General features: G+C 45.4%; 1 protein-coding gene across 1 annotated transcript in view; it reads right to left on the bottom strand.

The window, feature by feature from the left end:
* Window positions 1–10525, bottom strand: part of CDHR3 (cadherin-related family member 3) — a 72568-nt gene that overhangs the window by 4237 nt on the left and 57806 nt on the right. Inside the window, 6 exon segments of the mRNA XM_011956863.1 lie at window positions 427–458; window positions 1832–1845; window positions 4415–4596; window positions 6498–6632; window positions 6634–6752; window positions 8410–8581. Coding sequence (XP_011812253.1) covers window positions 427–458; window positions 1832–1845; window positions 4415–4596; window positions 6498–6632; window positions 6634–6752; window positions 8410–8581 — 654 coding nt within the window.

Genomic DNA, 10525 nt, shown 5'->3' with positions numbered 1-10525 from the left:
AGAAAGAAAGAAAGAAAGAAAGAAAGAAAGAAAGAAAGAAAGAAAGAAAGAAAGAAAGAAAGAAAGAAAGAAAGAAAGAAAGAAAGAAAGAAAGTTTAAGTATCATTGGAGGCTGAAGCACTAGTTTTGGTCTTTAAGCTTCACTCCCCCAACTCACTCTCGTGGAGAGCTGGTATAGATAATAAACACCACTACTCAATATTTATGAAATCCAGTTCTTCTGCAAATATATCAGCAGGCATGTTCAGTGGAGGGAACAAATTCTATCAGGAGCTCGTCACACAGCAATCTGTTCCAGCAGCCAAATGCAAGCACCTCTCTGAATGATAAGCATGCCCACAAGGCTGTGTCAGGCCTGCCTTCGGGGGAGATGGGGCCCCTATCCCCCAGTGTCTATGCCCGCTGCCCCACACTGCCCATACTCACCACCACCACGTCTCTCTTTGCAGTCTTCGTTTCTGCAGAGAACAGAACAGGCAGAAGTTAAGCTTCTTGGGCGTTAAACTGACCTTAAAATTCCACCCCCACAATGGTATTTCCCCTAAATAAGCTTCGATCTCAGTCTTGCAGACACAGCGAAGAATTGTTCTGTCTGTAGATGTGTTTGTTGACAGCTTTCCATCTTCTCAGAAAAAAATGCATACACATACGTATGTACACACACAATAATACACATACAATTTAGGTTTTTTTACTCTTTTTCTAGCTTGTTATCAGTGGACCGAGAAAACTAGCTTTTAATGGCTTTTAAGATAAGAAAGAAAGATTGGATTGGATACCTCTTTTCATAAGGTGGGGGTTTTGTGCATTCATTCCCCAAGCCCTTTTATTTTATTTCATTGTTTTATTTTATTTTGAGACAGGATCTCACTCTTGTCACCCAGGCTGGAGTGCGGTGGCACAATCACAACTCATTGCAGCCTTGACTTCCTGAGCTCAAGCCATCCTCTCAGCTACCTCCCCAGTAGCTAAGACTGCAAGCGTACACTACCACACCCAGCTAATTTTAAAAAATTTTTTCTACAGACAGGGTTTCACTATGTTGCCCAGGCTGGTCTCGAACTTCTGGGCTCAAGTGATCCTCTAGCCTTGGCCTCCCAGAGTGCTGGGATTATAAGTGTGAGCCACCATGCCCAGCCCCCAGCCCCTTTTTAAAAAGTGGGATTAGAGACAGTTTGTGAAAATCTCATTTACTAAAATCATCACTCTCAATATGATCAACAACCACTATAATCAAATTTCTAACCCTGTTGAGACAAGCCTTAAGCATGTCAGACACATGCCTGTGAATGGAGTGATTAAAGCAAGCATTTTTTTTTTTTAATTAAAACACTGTCCAATTCTTTGTCCTGTCTCCCCAACACTCTGGAGTCTACCTGAGGCCAGGCCAGGACACCTCCTCAGACCTGGAGCTGCTCAGATGGACCTTCCCCAAGCCCCCCAATTTACCCACTTCCCTGAAGTCATTCAGCTTTCTTAGCCCATCTCACCACCCCCATCTCCCCTTTCTCACTAGTCTAATCTAAATAATTTGTGGAAATGATCAAATCCATTAGAATCTGGGAATCAAGTATTATCTGTTCTTTTTTTTTTTTTTTGAGACACAGTCTCCCTGTGTCGCCCAGTCTGGAGGGCAGTGGCGCGATCTCAGCTCACTGCAACCTCTGCCTGCCAGGTTCAAGCAATTCTCTTGCCTCAACCTCCCGAGTAGGTGGGACTACAGGTGTGTGCCACCATGCCTGGCTAATTTTTTGTATTTTTAGTAGAGACAGGGTTTCACCATGCTGGCCAGGCTGGTCTCAAACTCCTGACCTTATGATCTACCCGCCACGGCCTCTCAAAGTGCTGGGATTACAGGTGTGAGCCACCGCACCCAGCCTTATTTGCTCTTTCAAAAGAGGCCTGTGTCCGGCACAAAGCATTAGCTGTCCTCAGAACACCCTCCGTGGGCAGCAGTAAGCAGGTCTTGTCTACGTTTAACACGTGGAGAGTTCTTTCCTCCTGTGCCATGCAGCAAGGGACAGACCTAGGTGTTCAACTGAGCTGATTGGAGAGGGCGCTAGGTAGGGCACCGACAGGACCAAATTGAGAGATCCAGGTGGGCCAAGATACTGTGCCCCCACCCTTCCCATTCTCCAGCTGCAACCAACGTCCACTTCCTTCCATCCGCGGAAGATGCAGCTGAAAATGCTCCAAGACGTGATCGCAGCTTGATTCTCTGTCGAGTAGGAACCTTTTTATGTAGCACAACAGAGCAAGCAAAAAACAACAGACGAGGGAAACAGGTACGAACCTATTTCCTTTCTTTGTCCTATGCGGGGGGAAAAAGAGTGGATATTAATTCACTTGAAAGTATGCTGCACTGGCACGTACATGACACCATGGGGTTCTTTGGACAACTATGCCCTTTGAGATACAGGGGTTGACTGAAAGAGGTGCCAGGGATAGGGAACAGAAAGACTAGACCACCACATCTGCTTCAAACAAAGCAGCTTTGGACTAGGGACGTTCTGAGAATTTGATGAGTTAAAATGTATCCCCTTATAAACTTCAGGGAATACATTGTCTCTGACGAGAACACCTGGTGAGGACATGACTGCCCTAGTCAGACTACCCAGCAAGTCTTCCTGCCCCATCCCTTTCTCCCCAAGAGCCAGCAGAGCAGAAGGCTTGGCTCACAGCAGGGAGACTTGAGAGCTGGCAGTTACATTTTGGTTTCCTGTCACATGAAGAGCTGGACTTGGACCCCACGACCTTTCCCACGATCACCTTGGATTCTATAACTCTGTAACTCTAATTTTCTTCTTTGCTATTTGACAAAGGTTGGCTGTCATATGGTATAACTAATTTCCATAGAGGTTGAGTCTGAGTCTGGTTTTCTCGCTAGTTTTTCTTTTTTAAGTCAACCATGTTGAAAACAACTAATATTTACAACATAAGTTAAAAGAATCAGGTTCAAGGTACATATTTAACATTTAGCCATAAATTACATGAGAGTTGCAGTGTCTATTGGATTTGTTTCTTCAAGAACTTCTATCCAAATCCCATTACAGTACACCACCATCCTTATAAGCAATTACTCTTTTAGAGCTGTTTTTATAAAAAAAATCAATTTGTGAATAGAGTTCAAACAAAAATGCCTTTTTTAATTTCAGCAGATGCTCGAGGATTTCTTACCTTGAAGTCAAGGTTGCCCATAGCAACAAACTTTCGCAATAAATATGGCAAAATGCAATGCACATCTTTATTCTAATGCCTTGTACTTTTATACAGAGTCTTTCATCCATAGATTTTGTTGTTTGACAGTTAATAGTTAATATTTAAAATGCCCTTAAAAGGCACACATGTCTCATCACCCCCTCTTTTTGCCATTGAGAGATCCTAGAACTCAGAGGTTCCAATACCTCAAGATACTTGGGCATAGAGCTAAACTTGGAATCTAGAATCCTAAACTCACTGGGACTCATCTGTGAAGAATAATGAAACGAGATTTGTCAAAAATGTCTGGGTAGTGTCCTAAGCATTTACTCTATATCAGGAATACAGTTAAGTGCCTTGTTGGCATTTGCTCATTTAGTTGATTAATTTTACAAACAAGAAAATTCAAGCTCACAGAGGTGGTGACTTGCTCAAAGCCATATTCCAAGAAAACGGTAGAGTAAGACTCCAGCCCAGGCCCATCAAACTCCAAAACTCAGGCTCAGAACCATCTAAGCTGTAAGTTGTTAAGAGCTACCGAGAATCCAGAAGCCTGGCTCTGGGAGAAGTTTGTGATTCTTTGGTGCTCTCTTCATGTCACTCTACTACCTCACTTTTAGCCAGTAAAAGACACGTCACAGATTGGCACCATAAGAGGCATATTAGTGGGCAGGTGAAAATTGGAAAGAGAGAAAACAGGCCTGCGTTTATAACCCTTAAGAGTGAGAGACTGAGACCACATGCAAAACACTAATAATTATTTGGTCACACAAAAACCCAGCTGAGTCACTGGAGACACAAGCTTATTTCCCTTATTGGTTTTGTGTGCTTGCCTTAATTCCATACTGTCCTTTAAATGTTCTACAAATAAGAGCACGGCATATTCTATCACTATTCACAATAGAGCTTTTCTGAAGGTTTTATCCAGGGCAAGGTCATCAGAAGGTTGATGCCCCAGTCTCATTGAGAGCCTCAAGGACAGAGTAGGTTGCCAGGGAAAGCCAAAAGGATGGTTTCCTGGCCTAGCAGGTGAAAAAAAAGTGCACCAGGACTGAGGGGAGCTGGGATTCCTTCCCCTGTATCTCCTTTTCCTGCCTTCATTCCAGGCAACCTGCCTTGTAGAGAAATCCTGATTCTCCATTTTTCCTTCTCCTAATATCACCAGAAAGTGTCCTAAAGGAGGAGGGGAAGAGGGCGCAGCCCACTGGCAACTTACAGATGTTCCTTGTTCTTTCCAGTCTTGCAGGGGCAGTGTCTGTGGATGCCTTTGGCCAATAGGATGACCAGGGACACCAGGAGACCCAGAAGCAATATGGAGCCCAAAGTGATGACAAAAGGCACGTACCATGCGGATGGAGAGTAAACGTTTTTCCTCAGGACCTAGTAGGTGACCCTGGGCTTGAACAACAGAGAGCAGGGAGGGTGAGTGGAGGGTGGTAGTGATTTTAACATTCAGCACTCTCTCGTGTTGAGTACATATTCCACTCTTTGTTATTGCTCTATAAATTGGACATCTGTGTGCTCACAGTTCTTGCTGCTTCAACCCATCACCTTATTTATAGTCTTTGCAGACATCCATTAGATCAAAACCCAGAAATTTTAGGGAAGTGAAAACTGTAGGCCTAATTTTATTCTCTGTCTTCCTCTTCCCCAAAGCTAAAAAAAGTCCATTTGGCTTTTTTTCTACCATATCTGGGCATAACCCAGGGACGAATATAGCCATTGTCTCTCACCAAGACGGCATAAGCCACGAAAGTTGTTTTTTTAAACACCTTGTAGGCTTTTCAGTGTTTTCTCAACTACAAGCTGCCACTGCCAGAGGAGTGGGCTGATATCACAGCAAAGCCTCAAGTTCAGCATCTGCTTCCTAGAGCTGGAGACAGATAACAAACAAGTTACGGAGGTTTCAGGATTGGAGATGTCACAATTAGGTCATGCTCTGAGCCCAAGAAAGGTGGGAACTCCTCACTCAGGGGAGTCTACCAGCTCCTCCCACAAGGAAAGTCCTTAGGGTTGCCATATACCTCCATTCACTGGGGTCATATTGACTTGAGCACGGGAGAGAGAAGCGTGAACCAGCTCCTGGGAAGACTCTGAGAAGAAGCTGGCCGCCTCCATAGGGGGTTCTCTAAGGTTCTGATTATCTTCCTTCTGGCATGCTGCAGGTATGAGGCTGCTGACCAAGGGTGCAGCTTCTACTAGGAGGAGGAGGAGGAAGAAGAAGAAGAAAGGGGACAGATGAATTAGCATAGATGCAAGCCAGTTCCTCTAAGGGGCAGGGGAGATAATCCTGTTGTCAGATTCCAGGCTCTCCCTTCCTTCTCCAAGCCGATTCTGTGATAGCACCTGGTCATTTTCTTCCTACCCTTTCCCACAGTCTGTATTTACTTTGTCAGTCTGAATACTTGTTTGTAATCTATCTGCCCGTCTAGATCAGTGGCTCTCAGACTTTAATGCACATTAGAATTCCCTGAAAGGCTGATTGAAAACACTGCTCACTGGGCCCTACCTCCAGAGTTTCTGATCCATTAGGTTAGGGGAGGGAGTTGGGGATTCCAGCTTCCAGCATCCTTCCCTGGAGGTCATGGTGATGATCATGGTTGGGTGACCTATAACTTTAATAATCTAGGCTGGGCCCAAGAATTTGCATTTCCAACCAGTTTCCAGGTGGTGCTGATTCTGATGGTCTAGGGACCACACTTTGAGAACCACTCACCCATACAATAAGCTTCCTGAGAGCAGGGATCATTTTTGGCTTGTTTGCTAAAGTGACTGGCACACTATAGGCATTAAATAGATATTTGTAGATTGGATGAATTTTTTGGAGTGGAGGTGGGGTGTAGGGTACAGATTGGTACACGGCGATTCTTCAAAAGATGTGGAAAAGGGCTCCCAGCAGTAAGCAAGCAACCTGATTTCATGGATATTGATTTGCAAAGACTTCTGAACAAGCAGAGAGGGGTTGTGAAGGTAGCATCTGGCAGCATGCCCATGAAAATTGGCTCCTGTGCCACAAGCCACACAGGTGGTTGAGGTCTGATCTCTCACAAGTCTCTGCACAAACAATACACTCTTCTCTACCAGAACAGGAAATACGAGTGGTTTTATGAGTCTGAGATCTCACCAGATTTTTGCCACCCTGTAGCTACTCCAGTCCAGCCCATGGTTGCCATTTTTGGCAACATCCTAATACCACAACTCTTCAGTCCACCCCACATATCTCTGGGGAGGGGAAAGAATTCCATCAGCATAACTCACAAGGGAACATGCCTGGGGATTCCGGGTCCTAAAGCCCTTACCCTGGGGGTTGTGGTGATGACAGTGGTTGGGTGGGAAATGACTTTAATACTCAGTGTCACTGTTCCTGTCTCAACGAGAGCCTCAGCTTTCTTCCTGCCAGACAGCAAGTTGTCATCAGTTATGCAGACAGTTATGTAGCTTGTAGTCCCAGATCATATCAAGCCCACCAGCATAGTCAAAGGGAGATGTAAGCAGCAGGTGTGTGACGTTGGAACCAGCATTGGGAGAGAAGGTGAAATGACTGTTGATGTTACCTAAATGAGATTTGATGCAGGGGTGTTGGTAAAAGGAAGAAAAGAGAGTAAGAAATAAAGATTTAGAAGAAAACTGCACTCAATCTTTTTCTCAAATGTCCACACCTCAAGTGTAGACTGTATCTGTGACACACCAGAGCTGGATTAGTTATATGCTACAGGCTTTACCTGCACCACAGATGGCATTAGTACAAAGAAACTCTTGCTCACAACCAGCGTGGCTACAAACAAGGCTGAGTAGAAAAGGACAATAGGACAAAACCCTTAGCCTAGGCACCATCTTGCTGAGTATTAAGCAGAGACTTTGTAACCCTGGTGCAGCCCTTCTGATTTCTCACCCGGCAATTATTGGGTAACAACACTGTAATTCACACTCAGACAAATGAGTGGGCGTCAAGAGGGTAGAATAGGTCACATCCCTAGCCATAGGCCAAGTTCACTGCATGCTTTTCATGGGACCCAGTGGGTCACACTGGTTGTGGATGTCCCTGGAGTCCCCCAAAGGAAGGTGCCTCCTGGCTTTGCAGGAATGGCAGTCCCAGGTCCTCCTGAACCCATCCCATCACACCCCCAAACACACACGCAGCTCTGCTGGGGCTCATGGCTCAGCTCAGGGAGCCTGGGGCAGAGAGGCTGCCAGCCCAAGCTCACCCCTGCTCATTCCTCCGCTGGCTCCAGACTCATTACCAACTGAACACCAGTAAATGGAGCAGGAGATGATGCAATTTTTGCTCCCTTAACAGCAAAATGCTCCATAAAGGCCTTAGGGCTCTCAGTATGGATTATTTCCATCTTCAGCAACTGCAGTCTCGAGGCAGTTTCTGCCCCTGGGTTTTGTGACACAGCCAGCTCGAGAGGCTTCCTACTGTTCAAGTTCCTGCTCGGCCAAGGGCACAGCAGGCAGCAGGGATGGATTTTTACTCTCTCACGTGGAATTGTTCTGCTTGTTTAGGTTTAAATCTCTGGCCCCAGCACTTCATTAGATGAGCTATTTTGGTCTAATTTCCATTGAGGGGTGCTCTTTTTTCCCTAGAATGGTGTATTTTTAAAGAGAGAAGATGAATGGAGCAGAAGAGAATTCCTGAGGACACATTTCAAAATGCACTTAATCTATTTAATCTATTATTATCCAGAGAGAGGACTGGGATTCCCTGCCCCCACCACAAGCTTTCAGGAAAAGAGGTGGTTGAAAAGTTGGACTGCATTTTTTCTAATGACACTAACAGGCTTTATGACTCATACTGTAGTCAGGAATTAGGGGATGGGGTTCACCCTTTTCTTGGGATTTTGAGCAGTCACATATGGGGTCTGGGAGGAGTAAGACAAGAAGGGGAAACTGAGAGGAGCGTCAGGAAGCATAGGGGCTGCTAGATTCTGTATCTCTGCTTTCCTCATTCAAACACTTCCCCAGCAAGCTGGGTGCAGTGATGCATGCCTCTAGTCCCAGCTACTTGGGAGGCTGAACAGGAGGATTACTTGAGCCCAGGAGTTCAAGACTAGCCTGGGCAACATAGCAAGACCCTATCTCAAAAAAAATAATGCCCTCCCAACTCCCATCTCACTTTGCCCAGATCAGTGTGTGAGCACAGACCCCTACCCTAGACAACTTCAGGGTCCTCAGAGACAGGGTCAGGGTTGTCGACACCAAGTACTATACCTGGGCCAGTGGAATAATGGAAAGATCTGGGGCTGGAATCAAGGTCAGTACATGTCAGCTTGAAATTCTGAATATTTGTGCCAACTTTCAGATCCACTAGGAGGGCCAGGAAATAAGAGTTTGGAGTACAAATGGGCTTTTCATCATTTTCTTCAAGGATGTTCACAGTAACCTAGAGTAGCAAGAAGGTGGTCATTCTCAGTAGCTAAAACTCGTTGAGTGCTTACTGTGTGTAGGCAGTTTTCAGGCTAAGCACTTTTCATAAATTAGCTCATTTAAACTCACATGAGATAGATAACATGATTATTCCCATTTTATGGATGAGAAAATGGAGGTTTAGAGATAGTAGGTAATTGATCTAAGATCATTCAGCTAGTGAATGGCAGAGCTGGGATTTGAATCCTGGTCTGTCCTACTCCAAATCCTATTAATTTCTACCCCATCTGCATGTGTGTGTACACATGTAGTGTATGCATACCTTGTCCCCCCCCCCCACACACACACATGCACCTGAACACATAGGCTCACCTGCGGATGACACTGAATTGTTTTTCCAGGAAGGTATGGATTTACGGTGACTCCATGTGCTGCCTTACCTGCTGCCCCTTGTGAACTGGAAGTTCTTTAACTCTGGCATATACAGAAATGGTTTTCAACCCTGGCTCTGCTTTCTTGGGCCCACTCCAGACCCAATAGATTGGAGGGTAGGGGTCAGGGCCCTCACTGATGTTCCCTAGCTGATTCTAATATGAGCCAGGACTAAGACCCACTGGGACAGAACAAGCAGGCCTGGTTAAGCTAGGATCTCGTCTGTAACCTGGGCTATTAGCACTGTACTAAGCCCTAGGGCTAATCTGCCATAAGCAGGGGCCAGCCTATTCTCTTTCATCGCTGTCTTCTATGCCTGCTGAATTGGAATATAGCTTGGGATGCCTGCCAGCACAGAATCGTAGAACGTCAGCCCTGAAAGGGACTTGTGTGATCATTTAGTTCATCACCCTTTTTAAAAAGCTTATGAATTTTGAGTCATATTCATACTACCTTTGAAATTTGGGATTTCAGCTATTTCTGAGCCCGGGAATAAATTGAAATGTTCACTCTAGTTAGTTCCCAAAGTAGGGTCCATTCATTTTTCTAAAAAAAAAAACAAAAACCCAGCCTAACAAACACTGCAATTATTTCCAACTTTCCTTGGGTAGCAATGCCAAACCTTGCACATCATTAAAAACATCATCCCATTAATTCGAAGCAAGCTATCGGAGGAAGCAGACTATTCAGGCACAGGGTTATCAGGTGACTCTCCATTTAAGAGAGAGAGAATAGGGACACCGAGATAAGCATTGCTCAGACTCCCTCGGAAAACTGGGATCAAAGTTGAAAAATGAACTTGGTCTCCTGACTCTGAGCCGATCTTTGTCTATAGCTGCCTGCTGCTAACTGAGAGTTCATTTTGCCTTCATGGTTTTTTACTTTACTAATGGGAAGAACCAGGGAATAGTTTGGTCTTTGTGGCTGTCATGTTGCCCCTGGATAATCCAAACCACTGACAATAGGGACCTATTAGGCCCTTGCCACTCGAGGTGTGGCAGGGGACCAGAAGTGCCACCCTACTTGGAACCATATCAGAAATGCAGAATCTCAGGTCCCAGACCCGCTGACTCAGAATCTGTATATAACAACATTCTCAGCCTCAAAGGTTGGGAAGCAAGATAGCAGCACAGCATCGTTTTAAGATCTACCCCATCTAGTGTGTGTAGAGGCAGGGTAGGAACATGGCATAACTGCTCCTGGGGAGGAAATGCATAACTCCAAAACCACACTCAACTTCTGGACAGTGCGCATTTCACCAACAGCCTTCAGTGAAGGCAAAGCGAGATTTAAAGGGCCACAAGAGGAACCTTGTCCCACAAAGTGGCTTTGTGGGTCTACCAGACATTCCAATAGCTGGCCACCAATTTCAGTGCTTTTCTCAGTCACCCACAAACTTGGGCCTCAAAAAAAGGTGGGGCCAGGTGCAGAGGCTCACGCCTATAATCCTAGCACTTTGAGAGGCTGAGGCGGGTGGATTACTTGAGTTCAGGAGTTCGAGACCAGCCTGGCCAACATGGCAAAACCT

The sequence above is a fragment of the Colobus angolensis genome, unplaced genomic scaffold (assembly GCF_000951035.1).
Source record: "Colobus angolensis palliatus isolate OR3802 unplaced genomic scaffold, Cang.pa_1.0 Scaffold427, whole genome shotgun sequence".
Classification (NCBI taxonomy): Eukaryota; Metazoa; Chordata; class Mammalia; order Primates; family Cercopithecidae; genus Colobus; species Colobus angolensis.
The sequence above is the reverse complement of the archived record's forward strand: the minus strand, read 5'-3'. Positions and strand labels throughout refer to the sequence as shown.